Raw genomic sequence first — 24,643 nt, 5'->3', positions numbered from 1 at the left:
TTGCTAATAACAATTAATAATGGTGGCTAAAACATGTTTGAAAGATCTCCTGTGAAACAACAACAAAAATAATTAAATATAATTCCCATAGTTATTTACCACACTCTTCCTGTATTTAGCTGCAGTTTTTAAGATTATCTAATGAATCTTTAAACTGGTACTCAGGTTCCGGTGGCTGACCTACATCGGGACTATCATACAAAAAACAAATGTTTTTGAACAAAGATTCGAAAAGATAAACCCAAAACAAGGAGTTTCTAGCAACATATTCAAGACAAAACGAAAATCAAAGTTTGTTACCACGATATTATAGATATATTTTCCTCATATAATTTGTGTGTCAAAGGCTTAATATATTTCCGATTTGTCTTACCCTCTGCTATGGATTGTAGTTTCGCTTATCCAAGACTTATCAGAAAACTTGGGTCAGCAAATTAATAAAATATAGTAAGATCTCTTGTATATGTAAAAACAACTGGTATGGGTAGAGAAAATGCTATGTAGAAGAGCGAACAACGTTTCAACCTTCTTCTGTCATCGTCAGGTTCACAAAGAAAGAGAGAGGTAACTGACTGATAGCTCACTGTATGTTTTAAGGCGGTTGTTCGCTCCTCTACATAGTGCTATCTATACCAATACCAGCCGTTTTATACATATATAATTTTCTCTACAAGTGGGTTTTCTCGTCATCACGGAGGATTTGTTTCTCTTTTAAAGCAGCATTTAGTTGAAAATAATGTGAAGTCCACGCTGCCATCTTTCCATTGTATTTTGCATCAGGAAAATTTATGTACTCAGATGTCTAGAAGTGATGAATTTAAACATTTGATGGACATTTTTGTAACAATTGTGAATTATATTAAAAGTGGAAGCCCTCTCATCCATCGACAGTTTGTTGAGTCTTTGAAGAAAAGCAGTGACTGTACTTTTGATTATGTTACTGATTTTGAAAATATAAGATGGTTAAGTAGACGAAAAGTCTTGGAACGATTTATTTCCTTATTTCATCAAATAAAAGAGTATCTTATTGAAAAAGGTAAGATTGAGAATTTCCCAGGAATTGAAACTTTGTCATGGCAGTGTGGTTTACACTATCTGTGCGACATGGTGGCTCACTTGAATAATTTGAACTTCAGGGAAGAAGTAAAAAAATAAGCGAACAATCACAGTCTATTCATGAATTTTAATTAAACCTAAACCTCCTTGCGGAACAATTACAAAAGAATGATTTGACAAATTTTATAAAGTTGAATAGTTTTCTACAAAATAATAAGGACTATGATTTCTCTGATGTTAAAGATGATCTCTATGTAAACTGGATCAAAAATCTATCTTAAAAATTTGAATCACGTTTCTCCGAATTTAAAAAATTGAAATTTATATTTGAAATTTTACATGATCCATTTCAATTTGACTTAGAAAATTTCAGTAAGGAAATTACATCTTTTTTGTCTTTGGATAAGATAAGTGTAGATTTGAAGACAAGATGCTCACCCTGCAAAGTGTAGAACATATAAAATGTAAACAAAAATGTTCAATCAGAGAGATGTGTCTCACTGTTCTGATAAATGACAGTCTTCCAAATTTAAAGATAGCAATTTCAAAATTATTTTCCATGTTTGGATCCACATGAGTGTGTGAGTCAACATTTTCTACGCTGGACTTTCTCAAGTCTAAATACATATCTCGGCTTGCTGACATAAATTTAGAGGCAGCTAAGATGCTCATTGAGCATGGATATTAAGCCAAATTTCATGAAGCTTGTTGATGAAAACCACCATCAATTTTCACAATAAAGGTTAGTTGAAATACAATTATTTTAATTAAACTAACATTTTTTAATAGTGTGTTGTTTTCACTAGCCACAGTTGAGGCCACTATGAAAAATAAGTTGGCCACTCCTGGTTTAGAGTAATATAGAAGGCTTTAGTGCACATAGTAACAGCTGGTATTTTCATGTTTGCTTTTCTGCTTTTACAGAACAATGGATGTTATTTTATTACTTTCTAATGCCTTCTTTATATTTCGTAAGTGGCAGAGGTAAAGTAAGACTGTTTGAGTTAAAAACTTCATAATATACTTAGTATATTATTTTATTTATATTACATTTAAACATACATTTGATTAATTATTTTGTACCTTTTTAAATATTAAATTTTGACGGTAGTATTAGCAAGTTTCTACTACGTGAATCAACACAGTCAAAGTAGCAGTGATGCTCCTTAGTGATACAATGCTAAATCTGCGATCTTATAACGCTAGAAATCGAGTTTAGATATCCATGGCGGGCAGAGCTCAAATAAACCTTCGTGAAGTTTTGTGCTTGGCAACAAAGAAACTAAACAGTAATATATGTCTTAGTAATGCCATGTTCTTCTAAATTTACACTGATGAAGTTATATAACGGATTTTCATTGGCTATTTAGCTACAAGACGGGCTAAGGAGGGTTGGGGAAGATTCGGGAATGTTATATTGATGCTAAGTTTCTAAAAGAAATTTAATTTTATAACAGTGGTTCAAGCCAACATCTCACGTTTCTGTGTTCCATTAGTAAGGTATGCTGTATTAATTGTTGATTACTGCTTTCATTAATAATATTTTTCAAAAATTTTAATGTACTTAATTTTATATCAGCCCAAGAGTTGTAGGTTGGTGGTGATGACTAGCCGTCCCTAACACAGATAGCCCTCGTGTAGTTTTGAACGAAATTCAAAACAAAACAAACAAATAATTATTCTTTCGTATTTCGTGCAGCTTTTTACACGGATTTTTCTTTCAATCAAGAACTGATAACAGGGGATGGACAAGTGGACACTGAACAGTTGGACGAGTGAACACTGAACAGTTGTAATGTTAAACTAATTTAATGTTTCACTTGTGCAGGTCCACAATCCATTTTCCGAAACCCTTGGGACCAGTTGTGTTTCGGAATTCGGAATTTTTCGGATTTTAGAACAAATGTATCACCCCAGTATGGCAGCAACTCAGAACCAAACTTTAATACTGCAGCAAAAACATAATACTGTTCACACTAAGTGGATTAAATAAAGACTATAAATACTACTACAGTTTATTTATAGAGTAATATACTGATAAACAGTGGGATATAGACCATAAATTATCTAAAACAATTTATTTCCAATAAAAACGTTCAGTAAAATTTAAACATACACAACTTCAAATGAACAGTAATTAAATATATTAATATTTATACAGAGAAACGTATTACTACTCGCACTAAGTGGGGTAAATAAAGACTATGCAGTGTTTACCTATTTTTCATTAGCTTATGTTCATCACTGTCACTATAAAACTTCAGTAACTTGTCTTTCTGTTTTTTTAAATCATATACAGTGGTAGTTCCGACACCATATTCTTCAGTAAGACTCTGCACAGACACACCACGATCAAGCTTCTGCAGTAACTCCACTTTCTGCGTTATTGATGACGTCAGATGCTTCCCTTTACTTTCCTCACTGTGACCCATAGAAGTATCTGCAACTCTTTTTCACAGTGAAATTAAACAGAAAGTCACAAAGTAAAAAGCAAGAAAAAACATCAGCAAACAGCAGACACACTTGTGACCAGTAGGAGTGCTGAGACACAACTGACGCGCCTGTCAGACTGCTGGGTCACGTCACACTCCCCGAAAAAAACTTTGGTTTTCGAAGCTTTTCGAATTTCGAAACTTCGGATACGAGATTGTGGACCTGCAGCTGGGAACTGGTTCGCTATGGCCAACCTTATACATGCGCAATGGTTGTTTTCGAATTCAGGAAATGTTTAACATAAAGTTTTAACTTTTTAGTTTCATAAAAAAAAATGCATAACCTACATGGTCATGAAGAATTTTTTTACGTATAAAATAATCTGCTTACCTGTCTAATGCAAAGTTACACGTTAATTTAACATTCATACATACACATATCAACACATTAGCCTCTTTTGTTGATCGTTTAATTATACTGACGTGCTTAGTATTTTCAAACACGTGTTTAGATGTCTTTTTAATCAACAGAATAAACAGTTCACACGTTGCAAAAATATCAGTTCTGAGGGTAGCATTTTATCAGTCTCTTTGTTTGGTTCTTTGTTTTAGATCGAAACCACAATGAACTATCTGTCGTGTCCAGTGTGAGGAATCGAACTTTGGATTTTAGCGTTGTACGTCCGTATACTTGTCTGCTACAGTCTGTAATATGTTTTTAAAAATGTCACTTTTTCTTGACGAAGGTGAAGAACATTGTCGTTCAAATGTCGAAATGAATTTTTCATCACCGGTTTCTATCAGAAACGAATAATTCCTCTGTTAAAAACTTCTTTAATTACGTAAGCTGATATTAATTATCATTTGTTTTGTTTCTGTTTCTCAGAATCAACAGACACTAACAGATGGATTCCGTACTAAACCACCTCATAATTTTTATAGTATCATCAGTTGTGATGTTATTCATAATGTCTGCCACAGAAATGTCGGTAGACGGAATGGCCCTGGATTCCAGAACAAATCAGTTCATTTCGAGATCAACATTAGGAATGTACAACAGAGCTGCAGTCTCCACTGATGCTGCACAGTGCGCGAAGATTGGAAAGTAAGAGTTCATAAGACTTAGAACTGCTTATTGTACATATATCACCTAAAATAGGTGATAGTCACAGAAATTTTATTGTATTAGTAAGTGAAAAATATAAACATTTATCATGGGTACTGACGCTAGAAAAAAAATAACAAATACCACCATAACAACAGTTTCACCAGAAGCATTTTGTCACTACAATAAACGTGAAGAAACTTAAACCTGTTACTGTTTGTTTGTAAATCCTTCGTGTATAAGTATTACATTGTAGCATTTCAGACAATGCATTTTATATGTATAAGTATTACATTGTAGCATTTCAGACAATGCATTTTATATGTATAAGTATTACATTGTAGCATTTCAGATAATGCATTTTATATGTATAAGTATTACATTGTAGCGTTTCAGATAATGCATTTTATATGTATAAGTATTACATTGTAGCATTTCAGACAATGCATTTTATATGTATAAGTATTACATTGTAGCATTTTAGACAATGCATTTTATATGTATAAGTATTACTTTAAAATGCACAATTTAGAGCTAGGTTTATGTTTTGGTTTCTAATGAGTAGTGTGATAAATTATGATAAAATTATAAAATATATTTACAAATTAAAACTTCTTTTTTACTTAAAGAGATACGTTGCAGAAAAATGGATCAACAGTTGATGCAGCTATTGCAACTCTTCTTTGCATGAATGTAGTGATTCCTGAAAGTATGGGTCTTGGAGGAGGATTTTTCATGACTCTTTATATCAGGTAGTCTTAATGCATTTCGAATAAGAATGCAAACAATTTATAAAATCCAAATACCGTATTGGTCCAACTTAAAGGCGATGTTTTCTTAATTAATAATTAAGCTATAAAATTCATAGTCGCCTTATAATCGCAGTCGACCATAGGCTTCTTCTCCCCTTCTATAGAATGTCGCATTTCTAAATATTCAGATATAATTCATCTATACATGCTCTAGGTATTCCTTCAAGGTCATCATTAATTCTTGAAACTCATCACCTGTAGGCTATTTAGTTGCAGTATTGTTACGATATTCAATTTTTTCTTTCCCATGGTTTCTGAAAATAGGGTCGACTTATATTCGAGATCGACTTATAATTGGGTCAATACAGTACTCTTTTTTTTTTTTGTGTAACCTAAAGTACTAAATAATAAATCATTTAGTACTATAGATTTCATGATCGACGGTAACTTTACAGAAAACTGCACCTTCAGCTCACAACGTTTAGTCAGTCTACAGAATAACCATTGGTCTGAAATGTTGATTTTGGTGACGTCACCTTTTTAAACATAAATGGTTTTAGAAAGATAACTTTTATAATTATTATATTAAAATTTTAAATTATTCAGTATCTTTTGCTTAGTTTTTAATTTACAAAAGTTTAATAATTTTATAGTTTCAATGTACAAGTACCAATTTAAGGTTGAAAAGTCAAAATACTCAAAACAAATGTAAGTTAAATTGTGATTCAAAGTTGTTTGGTTTTTCAATTAATTTTGTATTCCATCCAATAATTATCTATGAAAATGGTCAACATTTATTTTCAACAAAAAATAGCTTAAACTCTTAGCATAACCCTACTTTAAAATCTAGGCCTAATGGCTGTAATGCTTAAAAAAACAGGTAAAGCTTAAGAGAGTAATTCATATTGTAAAGAAAAATTCTGTCATTATTTGAAAATAAGAAGTTTTTCCTAACACAGTATTCTAGGAAATAATGAGTTTTGGACCTAAATCGAAGATAAAACTAGTTTAACTGGTAATATAATACATAATAATAATAAACTCATTACTTTAATTGTAAAAACTAAACTATCCGACTTCCTTCGCAAGACGAGCAATTAACTTTAATTAAGGTGAAGAAGAAGTTAGAAGACTCATACGATACTCATTTTTAACAACATTTTCAGAGATGAGAAAACAGCAAAAGTACTAGATGCACGTGAAGTAGCTCCACTTAAGGCTTCAAAATACATGTTTAAGGGCCAGAAAAGTTTGTCTCAAATTGGTAAGTTATACGATCCTATCATCTATGATATCCAGTTTATCTTTGCATCAGAATGTTTGAAAAGAGGGCTTTACAAAATTGCACATAAATTCCAATGGACCTTATTAGTGAAAAATAAACAGATTAATATATTGATATATAGTACAAGAAGCAATATGCATTGTATAAGACCATTTATTCTTGATTAATAAAAAGTGCCAGTTCATGTATTTGTCACCTGCATTGGCCTAACCTCCAAAACACCATAACATATATAGGTCTTTCCAAAATCTTCGAATAATATGAGCTTAACAGTACTAAAATTATTAAAATAAGTAATACTTTTCCTCCCACTGATGTTTGAAGCATATTGCATTTTAAAATTAATCAAGAAACAAAATGATATTTATATTTGCTTCCTTGTAATTTATAAAGTTAGAGGGCGTAATGAAACTTCGGTAGCCCTGTGTGCAAACCTAGGCCTTATGTTGCCTGTAATGTTCATAATTGAGTAAACTAAAATTATTAAAATAAGTAATACTTTTCCTCCCACTGATGTTTGAAGCATATTGCATTTTAAAATTAATCAAGAAACAAAATGATATTTATATTTGCTTCCTTGTAATTTATAAAGTTAGAGGGCGTAATGAAACTTCGGTAGCCCTGTGTGCAAACCTAGGCCTTATGTTGCCTGTAATGTTCATAATTGAGTAAACTACTACATCGATATAAATATACCTACGAGCCATCTCAACAACTTTTTAGTAGTTTATATTCCCACTTAACAAATTTCTAAATCATCTCGTCTTTCCAGTTTTGATTTGTGCAGTGAGGTGGTTCAACACTTCGAAGTGCTAGAGAACTGTCACGTTCTTTTTTGTTGTTGTTGCTTTTCCCAAAATGAATTTATCTACGTAATTATATTTTAAACAAGTAACTTATTGACATCGTGAACCCTTTAGGTAGTTTAACGTACCTAGTAGTAGCATCTCATTTCAAACCCCTTCAATCTCTAATGATATCCACTTTTCTCAATGCCTACACTTGTTATTCATACATTGTTACAGGCCAGAAAACCTTTAATTAAGACTCTGACTAGTTATTACGTTAATCCTTTTCCAGATAAAAAGGTTTTGTGCCTTAGACACACTGGTTCTTCTTATTTGCTAGTTACTTCAGAATTTCCCACATATTAAGGCTCCGAGGTATCATTTGTCATCATTTTGGGCCTCGTTTCTACTGGTATCAAATACAAATTTCGATTGGCTTATTTAATTCTCCAAGGTAAAAATTAAAAGTATCTAATGCTTCACACCAAACATGTTTGCCCTTTCAGCCGTGGGGTGTGGTTATAATATGACGGTCAATCCTACTATTCGTTGATAAAAGAGTAGCCCAAGAGTTGACAGTGGGTGGTGATGACTAGCTGCCTTTCCTCTAGTCTTACACTGCTAAATTAGGGACAGCTGGCGCAAATAGTATTCGTGTAGCTTTGCACGAAATTCAAAAAAAACAAACAAACAAATCTAAAGTAAAGCCACGTTGGTCTATCTGCTATATCCACCGCGGGGAATCAAACATTAGATTTTAGTGTTGTAAACCCGTAGACTTACCGCTGTCTCATCGATGGACCATATTTAATGCAGAATTTGTCAAGTGTTATCGTCTTACTTTTACCCCCCACACCTGCGACTGTTTTATTTACGTCTTTTTCATTTATACATTTAAATAAACCAAACACTATCATAGCCACGTATAAATATAAGAAATGAATGATGGTGATACACGAGTTAAAATAGCAACTAATATAACAGTTAAAACATAATAACAGTAAACTGGGGGGCCTAGTATGGTTAGGTCGCGGGTTCGAATCCCCATCACACCAAACATGCTCCCCCATTCAGCCATGGGGACGTTATAATGTGACGGTTAATCGCACTATTCGTTGGTAAAAGAGTGCCCCAAGAGTGGGCAATAGGTGGGGATAACTATCTGTCTTCCTCTCGTCTCACACTGCTGAACTACGGATGGATAACGCAGATAGCCTTTGTATGGCTTTGCGCGAAATTCAAACCAAACTTACGTTATAAACTGGGTATGTATATAAGATACGTAAAAATCTCGCTGTTGCCCAGATGTTGCTACTAAAATATTTATGTCTTGAAAGGGTATATGTGAACACAACAGAAAAGCGAGTGTAAAGTTTTTTTAAACATACGATATATCTCGGGGACCGTACAAGAATAAATGACAAGCCTGCTGGATATCTTTTAAATTCCCGTAAAAAAGTGTTTATTTCCTGTATTTAATGTGCCTTTATGGTAAGTTGTGATATTTGGTCATGCACCTACAGAGGCAGAGGCTTCTGTCGCCTCATTACAAGACCCCATCTCTCCAAAGAACATAGTTCTGCTATTTAAGCTTTTGTCACTTTGGTCACATTAACGTAATGCGGATACGGTAGTGGAATGGTTTATAAATGTAACACTAGTTAAAGCTAAACTTCCTAAAACGGTAGATGTTGGAACGTATAATTTGTAAATGATCTGAAATTACATGGTTCTGAGGGAGATTTATCATTGTTTTCTAACATCTTTTGACACTTATATAGAATTTCAATATAATCCAGGAACAGTATTTTCCTCAAGTATATATCTGATGGCTGTCAGTATGTCCAGCAATGGAAAGAGCTTTGGATAAACGGAATACTCTTTGTTAGTTGGAATTACAAAAAAAAGGAACCAAAGTGTAACGAAAATGAAAAACACATCAGGATTTATAAGATGATAATTTTATTATACATTTGTTTTGTTTTTGTTGTTGTACCTCTATTGGAGATCGCTTTTGTGAGAACCCATTTATTCTTGTTTTGTTCTGTCTGATCGTGATGAAAGTTCTGAAGATTGTTTGTTTGTTTTTTGAATTTCGCGCAAAGCTACTCGAGGGCTATCTGCGCTAGCCGTCCCTAATTTAGTAGTGTAAGACCAGAGGGAAGGCAGCTAGGCATCACCACCCACCGCCAACTCTTGGGCTACTCTTTTACCAACGAATAGTGGGATTGACCTCACATAATAACGCCCCCACGGCTGAAAGGGCTAGCATGTTTGATGTAACAGGGATTCGAACCCTCGACCATCAGATTACGAGTCGAACGCCTTAACCCACCTGGCCATGCCGAGCCAGTTCTGAAGAACTAGTGTACTGAAAGTGTAAGATACTTAAATATGAGCTAAACGCCGTGGGAGATGAAATTACTTTAGACAGGATTAAATTAATCTCAGAGATCTCTTCGTCCTTTTTATGAGCTATATTTTTAGGCGCCATCTTTACCAAACGTAGGGTGCGCGTATATCTCATTCAAATTTTTATTACTCATCAGTATCTATACCATTCTACTCTCAAACTGAATTTTTTAAAACAGAATTAGAGTAAATTAATCCGTGAGACTTGAGTGTGGTCGAATACATCAGTCAAAAGGGTTTGACCTCTTGAGTTTAAAACCTCAAGTCGGTCAATAGATGATGTAGCTATTAGCTAAAAGTTTGTACTTAAAAAAAAAAAAAAAAACCAACATAGAACCATTCTATGAGCCATTGTGCCGCGGCTAAAAATAACTGGAAGATTATTTCAAGACCACAAGCCTAAAACAAGAAAGTTGGTTTCATTCTTTCCAGATAACTAAACAGGTATTGCTCTGTTAAGCCTCAGATAACTACAAATATTACACAGGATTGCTAAGTTGTTATGGTAACAGTTTTATTAATTTGTTGCTTTCATACCGAACATTCATAGCAGTAATTAATTATTTTTTGTTGGTTTTGTTTTGGGCGTTATTGTTTTGCCAACATCACTATTTATTTATCTATAAATATTCAAATATGTTCCATACGGGTTTTCTAATTTTTAAAATGAATAAGTCACAATCGAACAAAGGGAACTACTCAGCTTTATTTTATCACAGCCTGAACATATTTGTTTTAATTCTGTTTGTTTAATGTATGTGGACTGACAACAGTACTTTCTGGAGATTTGAATAAAGTTAGTTTTTATATTTTATGCAGGAGGATTGTCAATAGCAGTTCCTGGACAGTTGAGAGGGTTCCGGGAAGCCTGGAAGAAATATGGAACACTATCCTGGTCGGAACTTTTTAACCCTTCCATTAAACTTTGTGAAGACGGGTTCCCAGTTGGGAAACATTTTGCGGAGTCACTTACTTCAAATAAAGAAATTATTCGAACTGAGTCAACCCTAAGGTAAGTACACCTGAACAGATGGATAATAAATATTTGATTGGTTTGTTTCTGAATTTCGCGCAAAGCTGTACGAAGGCTATCTGCCCTAGCCGTCCCTAATTTTACAGTGTAAGACTAGAGGGAAGGCAGCTAGTCATCACTACCCACCGCCAACTCTTCAGGTACTCTTTTACCAACGAGTAGTGGCATTAATTGTAACATTATAATGCCCCCCAACTGAAAGGGCGAGTATGTTTGGTGTGACAGGGATTCGAACCCGTGATCCTTGGATTACATGTCGAGTGTCTTAACCACCTGGCCATGCCGGGCCTATAATAAATGTGAAATAAAATGGCATTTTATAGCGTACGTTCTTGAATAAGAAAGATTTGAGACCTCTAGAGTTCAGGCATAACAGTCCCAAAGTTTGGGTTACTAACCGGATGAAAAGGTAGCTAGCTAGCTAGCTGGTAACACTCGCTGTTGTTGTTTGTAATTAAGCACAAAGCTACACACAATGGGCTATCTGTGCTCTGTCCACTACAGGTATCGAAACCCGAATCCTAACGTTATGAGTCCGCCACAGACATGTCGCTGTGCCAGTGAAAAAGATACTTGCTATCACAAGGGATGTGAACGGCTCTTTGAGATAAATGATGGAACTGACTGTGACTTTTATAACTTGCCGAAATTATGGAATGTGTTTAGCTCCAAAGCTAAGCCATCATACGATAACCATTTACCCATACCAAGACTTCTTGTCAGTAAAAGAAAAAAACAGAAAGTGACAAACAAACCTGTGACGATTATGCGTTCACTTAAATATTATCACAAATATTGGTATTCAGTTAAATGACCTAGAGTTTAGAAAGGTTAACACACAATCTAGGAGTCACGGGTTCGAATCCATTTATTGAGTATACTTGCTCTTTAAGCCGTAGAGATGTTACTGTACCGATCACCGATAATGCATCTCCATCCAACACTGGACAAAGCCCATCTAGCGGGATCCGGCATGACCAGGTGGATAAGGCGCTAGACTCGTAATTTGAGGGTCGCGGTTTCGAATCCCCGTCACACCAAGCATACTCACCCCTTCAGCCGCAGAGGCGTTATTATATGGCGGTAAATCCTACTATTCATTGATAAAAGAGTAGTCCAAGAGTTGGCGGAAGGAGGTGATGACTAGCTGCCTCCCCTCTAGTCTTACACTACAAAATTAGGGACGGCTAGCGCAGATAGCTCTCGTGTAGCCTTGCGCGAAATTCAAAACAAATCAAACCCATCTAGCGATGAGTGATGCTAAGTAGTTGGCTGCCTTCTCTCTAGTTAAAATAAAGGAAGATTATATCTGAACCCTGATGGTCATGATCTCTGGCCTGTCTGCTTAGTCCATGAATATGTGGACTGTAATTTGTTCCGACAATTTATTGTCTTTGATTTATTAGTTCTGCTAATTGAGAACAATATTTTGATGACAGTGGTTTCCCCATGGAACATAGCTTTATGGACTTATAAGACCTCATATTTTATAGAACACAGACAGCTCCTTATGGATCTCTGTGCTATACAAAAACTGTTGGTTATGGCACTGTTTAGTTCATTTGTCTTGATTTAACATTAGACAATTATCCTTGTGTTATTTTACATCTATTTTGTGGCTCAGTATGAGTGCACATAATGTTACAATTCGAGCTTTAATACCCTTCGTGGGCAGATAACAGGTAGCCCTCTGTGTAACTTTGCGCTTAACAAGAAACATTTGTTATTCCTTTTCGTTCGTTACAGCTTTGTTTGAATAATTCCCGCTGCCTTACGTAATTAATTTCACAAATGGTTTTGTTTGTTTTTCATAGCCACATTGATCTATCTGCTGTGTTCACCTCAAGGGGTGATAAAACTCGAGATTTTTGAGTTTTAAATCTGTAAACATGTAGCTGTCCCAACGGAGGACTTTACGCGTGCAGCGCACAATCTTGTCTTATCGAACATTTCAGTAACATTAACTTATGATTCTGCTACGTCTTCGTTTTGTCTTCATTTTTCTTTGTTTTCTTTACAGAACGCTGTTTTGGAACACAAATACGAACGACGTGTACAAAGAAAATGAAATATTTCGTTATCATATCATGGCGGAAACACTGAGGAATATTTCTAATGAAAATGATAACGCAAAAACGTTTGGACAATTTGAAAAACATCTTGTAGAAGACATTCAAAGTTTTGGTACGTTCATACGGACTTTTCACAACGCTAAAAGCCGGGTTTCGATTCCCATGGTGAACAGAAAACACAACGTAAAGCCTTTTGGGGGTTTCAGTTTGGTTTTAAAACTTAATTGATAACGAAAAACGTATTCATTTGCAAAAGAGTAAATTTATAATGACTTGTTAAATAATGAAAATTAGTTCTAGTGTGATATGAAATGAGTTGGGGATTCCCCCATGACTTTCTCGTGTCACCCTATATCGCTGTGTGAAGTTGTGCTGAGTTGATCATTTTTTCCAAATTAGTTGGGGTCTAACCCCCTTCCTGACCCTAATCTTGTCACCCTGTGTCACTGTGTCAAGTTGTACTGATTATGTAGTTTTCCTAAATTAAATGGGGTAAAAGCCCCCTCAAGACCTTCCTCGTGTCATTATTTATCACTGTGTAAAGTTGGGTCCTGACTGATCAAAAAATGTGAAAACGTATAAGTGTGTGTTTTTTTTATTTAGCAAAGCCACCTCAGACTATCTGCTGCGTCCACCGAGGGGAATCGAACCTCTGGTTTTAACGTTTTAAATCGATAGACTTACCGCTTTACCAGCGGGGGACACTTATAAGTAAATAACAATATAAACACGTATATTGACGTTTGTTTACATAGATGCAACCTTATTGTAGGTATGTACCACAGCGTCACTTCTCAATAAGAAAAACATATAAAAGTGATTGGATTTACAACTGTTTGTTGCCTAAATGAAATTGATCATTTTTCTGGCGGTAATTAAATCGTTCCATAAAAATCGCGAAATTAATTTTATCGCAAGTTGTTGTAATTTTAGAGAATGTGTAATTATTGTTTTTTGTTACGTATATTATACGATATGCTTACACACGTGACTAAAAGTCAAATCGTCTGAGATAAGAAAGAGGCAATGATAATAAAAATAATAAACACATAACAGATCTGTCAAAGTTTATCCTTAATAATTATCCTGCCAGTATAATCCTGATGGGGCCATATAAGCACTTAAACATTAAATACAATACTTCTAATCTGTAAAAGATATATATCAGGTCATCCCATAAGTGAAGTCCGAAATTTAATACAGAAAGTGCATCATCATTTCTATCTTTGTAGAAGGTTTTAATGACTAAAATATGTAGTGGGACATGTATAAAAATGTTCAGACAAATAAAATAAACTAACCCAACTCCATTTTTTTAGATCATTAATCAAATAAACCCTTATGAAGATGGATGTGTCTGAGGAGCACATTAGGTACATAATACTTTATGAGTTTTAAAAAGATAATAGTGCAGCAGAAACTACATGAAACATTCAAGGTATTTATGGTGCGGAGTCTCTCAATGAAAGAAAATGTCGAGGGTGGCTTCATAAATTTAGATCGTAAGTTCATCTTATGTGATACACCACGTTCAGGTCGTCCTGTTGAGTTTAATGATGACCTGCTGGCATCACTTGATGAAGATTGTGCTGTAACAGTTGAAGAACTAACACAGAATCTTAATTCAACTCATTTAACACTTCACTATCATCTACAACAGTTTGGAAAGATGTGAAAACTTGGAAAGTGGTACCCCATGATTTGGCAGAAGCCAACCTTAAAGAAAGAGTTGACATTTGCACTTCTCTGCACTCTCGTGAACGTAACTCACCTTTATTGGACAGGTTAGTGACTGGAGATAGAAAATGGATACTTTACTAAAACGTTAGTCGCCGCAGACAATGTATCAGTACAAGTAAATTGGCTAAAGCACAGCCCAAAATGGACCTCCATCCTAGGAAAGTGTTTGGTGGAATATTGTTGATGTGATCCAGTTTGAGTTGCTGCCACTCAATGTGACGATTACATCAGACTTTTGTTGTCAACAGTTATTGAGCTTGAATGTTGCACTGAAAGAAAAGAGGCCTGTTTTGATCAGTCATGAAGGTGTTGTGTTATACCACGATAATACATGGCCCCACACAGCAAGGATCACATCAACAAAGACTGAAGAGCTAGACTGGGAAAACTTCCACGTCCTCCTTATTCTCCAGACCTTGCCCCATCTGATTGTCATCTATTCCAAAGTTTGCAGAACTATCTTGATGGAAAAGAGCTTGGAACACATGAAGTTGTCAAAACTACCCTCTCTACATTATATTCCTCCAAACTACAAGAATTTTATAGAAGTGGCATTTAGAATATTGTGAATCGTTGGCAGGAAGTAATTAATAATAATGGAACTTACATTGTTGATTAAATAACATTAAAAGGGTTTGAAATCCTTTTTCTTTTTCTGAACCTAAAATCGGACATTACTTAAGGGATAACCTGATACATATTATAAAGTTACCCATTTCTGTCGAAAGTAGTGACCATCAAAATCGAAAATATTTGCAAGAAAAACAATAAACTATAGGATAAATTGAAGTGATCTCACATGGGAAAGTAAGCTGTATTTTAAAAATATTCACTTTCTCTAATATTTGCTTGTTTGTGTTGTAAAGCTGCCATATCATGAGTTAATCATACATAAAATAAAAAAGAATTGAAATAATCAAACAGTTTGTCTACATTTAAATTATGGACACACACAGTTGGTTCTCTGCAGTTTTGTATTTATTTAATATACATATCCAACTGAAATTTCTGACAGGAACTTGTAAAAGTCTAAGTATATATTTTCTTATCTGGTGTCTGAGACATCTGTACCGATCTTTAGAGAACAAACATCAAGCTACCTTAGAGAACATGGTACTTTATTAAACGTTTCGTCAGATGAGTATCCAAAGTTGAAAAGTAACATAAAAGAATATATAAATTTCTCAAGTGTAAAGTATTGTTTTAATAGTATTTGCAGGTGAAAAGTGTATTGCATTGAGAAGATATTACAGGCAAAAATTAGGTGCATTAGGTGGGAAGTATTTTATGTACGAATTTGAGTTCATAATAAAGGAGTTTCGATGATAGATAATCATCATTGCTACTTTTCGTAATATTAAATAGTTAACTTTTAAAAATATAAAGCTGTACATTTAAACTGAAAGATGTTTTTGGGGGGATATGGTTTAGACGGAATCATCACTGAACAGGACTTTTTAGCCTACTCACCCCAGTGGAGAGAACCAGTCCAAATGAGTTTCCAAGCCAACCTAACAATGTACAGCACGCCTCCTCCTGGTAGTGGAGCCCTTCTTGGTTTTATTCTGAACGTTCTTGACGGATACCATTTGAACGAGACAAGCTTTTCAACAGTTACTCAGAAGATACGAAACTACCACCGTGTAATTGAAGCCTTCAAATTTGCTTTCGCAAAACGCATGGAGCTCGAGGACCCAGGAGAACCAAATACCCCACGTTACAAACGAGTCGAAAAGGTAGTTATTATGACTTTTAATCTCTCGAGGCATTTTGCCACCTAACAAGCGTTACTTATTTATCAAATAAAATATATAATACTGAAAATTTAATGCTATTGTTAATTCACTTATTAGGCCTAGTCACTCCAGTGCGTCTGAACTAAGTGAGAATATATTTTTGTGTGATGTAACAAAACTGAAACTCAGAAACATATAACACTTGTCTTCCCCTACCTTGGTCATTTATTTCGTTTTTGTTATTTTTCACCAAATTAAGACTTACAAATACTAGGTTTATAAATGCACGTTTCGTTTAGGCTTCGAATAGCTGGGAGCTCCAAAGGGTTCATGGTCCCTGGTATGGGTTTAATTTGTTTTGAATTTTGCGCAAAGCTCCTCGAGGGCTATTTGCGCTAGCCGTCCCTAATTTAGCAGTGTAAGACTAGAGGGAAGACAGCTAGTCATCATCACCCACCGACAACTCTTGGGCCACTCTTTTACCAATGAATAGTGGGATTGATCGTAATATTATAACGCACCCACGGCTGAAAGGGCGAGCATGTTTAGTGTGACGGGGATGCGAACCCGCGACCTTCAGATTACGCCTTAACACTCGTGGCCATCTGTGAATGTCGACGTGTACTGTTTACAAGTCAGGTGATGTACATCCATTATTTAGAATTCTGAAACTGCTATTGTACCAGCTGGTTAAAGTTTTTTATTAGTGATATTATCGTCAGTTAAGTGGCAGGCTGCTTTGTCACTATCACCATTTTGTTTTTACCCTCACATAATTATAACAGTTAAAACCTGTCTTTGTACAACATCCCAAACAGCTAGCGAATAAATTAACTTCAAAAGAATTTTCTGAAGAAATACTACAGAAGATTGACGATTACCACACGTTTGAACCGTCTTACTACGGAGTAGAAACATTTCTCTCAGAAGATAAAGGAACATCTCATGTGTCAATTGTTGCACCTAACGGTGACGCTGTAGCAATTACAAGCACTATCAACTCACGGTAAGTACACGCACGATGCTTTTGTTGCCCTTACTACATTATATATGTATATACGTTTTGCTTTACTTCATCAAAAAATAAATATATTTGTAATTACGTAAAATCCTTTGACGTATTTTACGAGAACTTTTCTTCGTACTCCAGTTTCTTTGTTTTCATTATTTTATTGTTACCTAAAATAGAAGTATTGTTTTGTTTCTTTGTTTTTTAGAATTTCGCGCAAACCTACACGAGGGCTATCTGCTCTAACCGCTGCAATACTACAGGGAAGACAGCTAGTCATCACCACCCACCGCTAACTCTTTCTACCAATGAATAATGGGATTCACCGTTACATTATAACGCCCCCACGGCTTAAAGGGCGAGCATGTTTGGTGTGACAAGGATTCGAACCCGCGTTCATCGGATTACGAGTCGAGTGCCCTAACCACCTGGCCATGCTGGACCATTTTGTTTTCGTTTGTTTCTATGTTTTTTTTATTTCGCGCAAAATTACACAAGGAGTATCTGCGCTAGCCGTCCCTAATTTAGCAGTGTAAAACTGGAGGGAAGGCAGCGAGTCATCACCACCCATCGTCAACAAATAGTGGGATTGACCGTTACATTATAACGCCTACACAGCTGAAAGGGCAAGCATGTTTGGTGTGAAGGGAATTCGAGCCAGCGGCCCTCAGACTACGAGTCCATTGCCTTAACCACCTGGCCTTGCCGGCCTCTTTTGTGTTCGTAATCGAGTTTGTTTGTTTTTATTATTTTATTATTACCTGAAGTTGAAGTAAGTACAGGTGTGAGGTAGGAATTAGTGGTTTCACAACTACACCTTTGTCTGTCTCGGTGTTAACTTCCTCTGAACCTGTAACAAGTAAAATTATATCGAACTATGGATTTCGACGTGTATGTAAAGGTAAAATCCTTTGATCTTACGGAAAACATGTCTTTTGTTAAGCCTACTTGTCAAATAAAATAATAATGATGACTATATTTTCATATATACTAGAAATGAGTTATGTTGAAAATAATAATACCGATTTATTTTAACGCATTAAATGATAATTATCAGTAAGATTGGTGTAATATAAGTTTGAACAGGACCGGCATGGCCAAGTGGTTGGGGCGCTCGACTTGTAATCTGAGAATCGCGGGTTCGAATCTCCGTCACACCAAACAGCCGTAGGGGCGTTGTACTGTGACGGTCTATCCCATTATTATTTGGTAAAAAAGTATCCCAAGAATTGGAAGTGGATGGTGATGACCAGCTGCCTTCCCTTTAGTCTTACACTGCTAAATTAGAGACGGCTAGCATACATAGCTCTCGTGTAACTGTGCGCGAAATTAAAAAAAACAAAGAAATTTGAACATGGGCATGTGCCCTTGCCCTACACACCTGCCGTGGCTCAGCGGCAAGTCTGAAGACTTAAACATTAAAAATCGAGTTTCGATACCCGTGATGAGCACAGCAAAAAATAACCCATTGTGTAGCTTTATGTTTAACAACAAAATTTTGAAAGATACGTATTTATTTCAGGCCCAGTTATTTGTGTTTAGTTAAAAAGTAGCATTTGAATGTTTTTATTTTTGACTATCCATAAAATTATATCCTAAGAAATGACCTTCGTGTTGAACATCTCGAATGTTTAGGTGGTGTTGAAGTCGGGTATACGTCCCGTTAATTTTCTTTAATATTGTATGCATATTTGGTGTGGTTGTTGCTAAGCTTGTCTGTTTTCTAAATTTTACGCAAACCTACACGAGGGCCATCTGCGCTAACCGTTCCTAATTTTTCAGTGTAAGACAAGAGCGGAGGCAGCCAGTCATCACCACCCACCATCAACTCTTGGGCTACTCTTTTACCAACGAATAGTGGGACTGACCGTCACATTATAACGCCCCTACACGGCTAAAAGGGTAACCATATTTGGTGTGACGGGGATTCGAACCCACGATCCTCGGATTACGAGTCGAACGCCCTAACCCCTTGGCCATGCAAGCGCGAAGCTGTACAATCCGCTATCTCTGTTTTGCCCATTACAGGTATCGAAACACGAGTTTTAGCACCGTAAGCCTGCAGTCTTATCGGTGAGTCACTGAAGAAGGAGTTATATTTACTACGTCATATCATTCATCTTTGGTCTTTTTTTAATATCGAATAAGTTCCTGTCGCTTCACCATACGGATGACCGATTGTGTGTGATATCAAGTATGAATGATACACTGCTTGACACAGCTGCATGAAACAGGTTATAGTAAAATAAGATAACCCTAGTTTTGTCTTTTATCGCAGTTTCGGAAGCAAAAGGGCGTCTCCTTCAACAGGTGTCGTTCTCAACAACGAAATGGACGACTTCAGCTCTCCAGGTATAACTAATGCATATGACTTCCAACCTTCGCACTTCAACACCATTTCTCCCGGGAAGCGTCCGCTGTCCTCAATGTCCCCAACAATTATTGTTGACAACAAAGGAGACGTCAAACTTGTCATAGGTGGCACTGGAGGGTCCATGATACTTTCTGGAATTTCATGGGTGAGTAGTCAGCGAGTTTTGTAGAAGCTGTATAATGCACGTGGTCGTCAGCAGAGAAGGAAAGGCATGAGATATATACGTAAAGCATAAACAACTCTTAAAAGTCATTTATCAAATTAATTAGAAACCAAATAAGTTAATCATCCTAACGTCTTTAACCACGAAGAAGGCCCCACATGGCCAGATGGTTAGGAAGCGCTCGACTCGCAATCTAAGGGTCACAGGTTCGAATCCCCGTCGCACCAAACATGCTCACCCTTTCAACCATAGCAGCTTTATAAAGTGACAGTCAATCCGATTATTTGTTGGTAGCCCAAAAGCTGTCAGTGGGTAGTGGCAGTGGCTTGCTACCTTCTCTCTAGTCTTACACTGTTAAATTAGATACGGCTAGCGCAGATAGCCCTTGTGTAACTTTGCGCGAAATTCTAAACCAAACAATTAACAACAGAGTTGTCGAGAAACATTAAAACATAAAATAAAAAATGTTTTACACATAACGACGAAATGTATATATATATATATATGTATATTATAACGCTTCAGGTTATCCTAAATACCTTATGGGCTGGAAGAAACATCAAAGAAGCAATTGACTCTCCACGCATCCACCATCAACTTTTGCCAAATATTCTGATGTACGAACCGAATTTCTCTGAGGTAAGCATTGCATTCCATAAACAAAACTGTGACCTAAAGTGAAGAAGAGGATTGTGCGTGGCCTAGTGGTTAGCATGCTAGACTGTTATTCCAAGGTTTCATGGTTTGCTCCTTATTATCACAAAGAACGCGCTCCGCACGTTGATGATGTAATGCGCTACAAGAGCTCCCATTCCCATTTTTCGGGATTTGTGCTTAATTTCAAAACAATCAACCCATTTCTCGATCTGACGAGAGTAGGTCAAAAATCAATGGCGAGAATTGTTGACCAGTTGCCTTCTTTTTAGTTTATTATTTTAAAATTAAGAACGGTTAGGTCAGATAGTATTCGTGTAGCCTTACTGCAGAACTCAAGAAACAAATAAAAAGTAATCCCAGTTTCGTCCCTGCTTAAACTTTGTGATACATCACTTTGGAAGCCATTCTTCGTGAACTTGCTTGTTGGACTGAAATTAAAACACAGTGGAGTCAGAAATAAATAAATAAATGTATCTTGCACTAACTCATGTGATAACTGTCGTCGACGAAATTTGCAGTGGCTTTAACCATTAATTCACATCTATTTCATTAATGCTCAGTTTTTATCTGTCCTGAAAATGCACGCATAACTTAATATTTAGAAATGCATGCGCACACAGTTAATTTTAACGAATGTAAATATACTTTAGTAGGCATTGAAGTTACCTCTATACCCTAATAAACTCTTTTGATGTGATCCCTACCAACATTACTAATAATCTCTTTAAACTATCTCTATACCCTAAGAACTTTTTTAAGTGAGACTCCCTAGCCCCTACCAACATCACAAATAATGCCGTTAAAGATGATCTCTACAACCTAATAAACCTTTTAAATGTAACCCATCCCAAAATCACTCGTAATCACGAATGATTAAAACCAAATCAAAGTTTTCAAAACAGTCGAACGTTAGGTCTTAAAATAGCACTATAAGTTTATTTAATGGTAGTATTAAGTACAGTAAGGTTTAGCCCAAACTAAATTAAAGCCCAAAACGTACACACGTTACCTTGTTAATTTATCTCTTTATCGAAATTACGCTGTACTTAATAAAGGCTTAAATACTGTTAGGCCTAAGACAAGTAGACTTGCAGATTTCTGCGTCTACAATTAGAACTCTTTTGTATTATTCTAGAAATCCTGTATTTAAATACTATTATCACCGCAAGTGTTCTGTTGATATGAGATAGCATGTGATTAAAAAAGGCTTTACAAAAACTAAACTTCACAAACAATATTAAGAAAGTTTCGTTTGTTCTATTAATATTTTTTACAGATTCAGGCTGTGGGATTAGATATTGGTTTCGTTTTTTTCTATTAATTTTTCTATAGATTTAGACTGTAGGATTATATATTGGTTTCGTTTTTTTCTATTAATTTTTTTATAGATTTAGACTGTAGGATTATATATTGGTTTCGTTTTTTGCTATTAATTTTTTCTATAGATTTAGTCTGCAGGATTATATATTGGTTTCGTTTGTTTCTATTAATTTTTTCTACAGATTTAGTCTGTAGGATTATATGTTGGTTTCGTTTTTTCTATTAATTTTTTCTATAGATTTAGTCTGTAGGATTATATATTGGTTTCGTTTTTTTCTGTTAATTTTTTCTACAGATTTAGTCTGTAGGATTATATATTAGTTTCGTTTTTTTCTATTAATTTTTTCTATAGATTTAGGCTGTAGTATTATATATTGATTTTAATTGAAATTGAACAACATTTTATATAATTTCAAACAAAAACTGCGAGTGTGTGAACTTTATATTGAATTCTGTTTAAAGCATTTTAAACAGCATAGCTTGATCGTCCCTTTGAAGCTTTATCGTTTAGTCAGTTGATATCATGAAATTATAACGTAGTGTGTTTTTCGAAATTGTTTAATTTTTTCTTTAAAAGCATGCCTTGTGTTTTTTTCACCAGGAAGTGTTGTGCAGCTTAAGAAAGTTTGGACACAAATTACAAGAGTTTCCTGCTGATCGCATGTCAATCATCATGGCTGTTGCTCGTGGTTCTGACGGTAACCTCTACAGTAACTCAGACTACAGAAAAAATGGTGACACGGATGGTTTTTAGGAAGCGTTCGATCATCCAGTATCGTTTTTTTTTCTCTACATCAATCAAATTATTTTATTTAAAGCTTGAATAATAATAATGTGTTGAATGCAGTGGATATTTAAGACAGTGTAAAAATGTTTAATTGGGAATTCAACTTTTCGTTTTGCCTGACGTATTTTACTTTAAAAAATATTAATTTATTTACAAAAAAATAGTTTTGTAAACCACTGCCCATAAATGAGTTTTTGTATGATTAACATACAGTAAAAATATATTACTATATCCATGTTTGTCGTATATCCTCAATAAATTTATTGTTGTGTTACTCTAAAACAAAAGGGGATTTTTTTAAGTATACTCGTGTCCATACTCTCAGTTCCAGAACTTTCGAGTAACCAGCCAATATCTATTAAGTGTACAGTTTTATTAAGGGAGTTTCGGATATAAGAAAAAAAGTTGGCGCCTTATGTTAAACATTTTAACTGTGTTTTGATGTTCATAAAGTTTCAGGTGAAACCCTCTTGTATATATATATCTACTCCCCCAGTGGTACAGCGGTATGACTCACGTCTCTAGAAACAGGTCTTTGATACTTGTGCTGGGCAGAACCCAGATAGCCCATTGTAGAGCTTTGTGGTTAATTCCAAACAATCAATCAATCAATATAAGTATGATCCCCCGCTGGTATGTCTACAGATTTACAACACTAACATATGGGGTTTGAATCCCACATTGGTGAACTCGGAAGAAAGCCAGGTGTGACTTTGCTGTAAGAAAACACACAACAACAACACTATATATATATCAGACAGTCGGTAGCATTGCCTATGTAGGGATGGCTCTGATTGTTTATCCAAATGATATTTTAACTACCTCCATAACAGGTCGTCAGAACTTTACAATACTACACAATGTTTCACAATATCTATGTAATTACTGGTTGTATTTCTTAATCTTTTTTTCTTCTACTTCTATTTTAATACATGATAACTAAAAATACCAAAACAATGGTATCAACCGGTTTCAATGAGGTAACATAGTTTCTAACGGAGTATTCGTTTTTATAAGTATTATTAATAACTAGTAGTAATTTAAAAAAACAACAACAATGTAATTCTAGTGTAAGCGACGTTATAATTACCTCTTCAAGTTGATGTTCTTACATACATTTGGTGTTTCTTTGAAAAGCTTCATTCCAAGATGAAACAGTAATTACCGACCAGTAATAGATGATATCACATTTTATAGCGATGTTTACCTGTATTTCTATTTAGAGAAAGTACGACGTTTCGATTGCTGATGGGATCATTATCAAGTACATAAATTTAATTGTGAAGAATGATTTAATATGTAAATCAACAATTTAACAATGTATTTTAGTTCCATTGTTGATAGACTGATAGTAGTTACTTATTCATGTACATACTAACCCGCGTGAAATGACAGATTATTTATTTATGATATGAAATTTGCGCAAAGCTACCTAAGGGCTATCTACGCTAGCCGTCCCTAATTTAGAAGTGTAAGACTAGAGGGAAGGCAGCTAGTCATCACAACTCACCTCCAACTCTTGGGTAACTTTTTTACTAACTAATAGTGAAATTTGCCGTCACATTAAAGCGTCCACACAGATAAAAGGGCGAGCATCTTTGGTGTAATGAGGATTCGAACTTCCGACCCTCAGATTACGAGTCGAGCCCCTTAACCACCTGGCCAAATCGTTCGCTTAATAAAACATGTACAAGACAGTTTTACAGCAAACCCGTTTCCTACAAATACGTGTAAAAAAGTGTAGATGAGAGTTTAAAGGCGTCATTGAAAAATATGTTTGATTGTGTATCGAACTACAAATAATAAGAAGGTATGGTTGTCGTTAAGCGCCAAACTAAACAATGGGTTTGGTTTGGTTTGGTTTTGAATTTCGTGCAAAGCTACTCGAGTGCTATCTGCGCTAGCCGTCCCTAATTTAGCAG

General features: G+C 35.3%; 1 protein-coding gene across 3 annotated transcripts in view; it reads left to right on the top strand.

Moving 5' to 3' along the window:
- Window positions 1-22,952, top strand: part of LOC143238229 (scoloptoxin SSD14-like) — a 29,457-nt gene extending 6,505 nt beyond the window's left edge. For 2 of the 3 annotated variants that reach the window (XM_076478284.1, XM_076478287.1), the window contains exons 2-11: window positions 4,375-4,593; window positions 5,223-5,345; window positions 6,512-6,609; window positions 10,650-10,842; window positions 12,884-13,047; window positions 16,107-16,411; window positions 17,230-17,417; window positions 19,699-19,939; window positions 20,483-20,596; window positions 22,536-22,952. In XM_076478284.1, coding sequence (XP_076334399.1) covers window positions 4,394-4,593; window positions 5,223-5,345; window positions 6,512-6,609; window positions 10,650-10,842; window positions 12,884-13,047; window positions 16,107-16,411; window positions 17,230-17,417; window positions 19,699-19,939; window positions 20,483-20,596; window positions 22,536-22,688 — 1,779 coding nt within the window. In that variant the 5' untranslated portion in view covers window positions 4,375-4,393 and the 3' untranslated portion in view covers window positions 22,689-22,952. Of the gene's footprint in view, window positions 1-1,619; window positions 1,799-4,374; window positions 4,594-5,222; window positions 5,346-6,511; window positions 6,610-10,649; window positions 10,843-12,883; window positions 13,048-16,106; window positions 16,412-17,229; window positions 17,418-19,698; window positions 19,940-20,482; window positions 20,597-22,535 lie in introns of those variants that run through there. The other variant, XM_076478286.1, reaches the window with a different exon arrangement.
- Window positions 22,953-24,643: the final 1,691 nt, after the last annotated feature.

The sequence above is a fragment of the Tachypleus tridentatus genome, chromosome 13 (genome assembly GCF_004210375.1).
Source record: "Tachypleus tridentatus isolate NWPU-2018 chromosome 13, ASM421037v1, whole genome shotgun sequence".
In the NCBI taxonomy this organism is placed as follows: domain Eukaryota; kingdom Metazoa; phylum Arthropoda; class Merostomata; order Xiphosura; family Limulidae; genus Tachypleus; species Tachypleus tridentatus.
The sequence above is the reverse complement of the archived record's forward strand: the minus strand, read 5'-3'. Positions and strand labels throughout refer to the sequence as shown.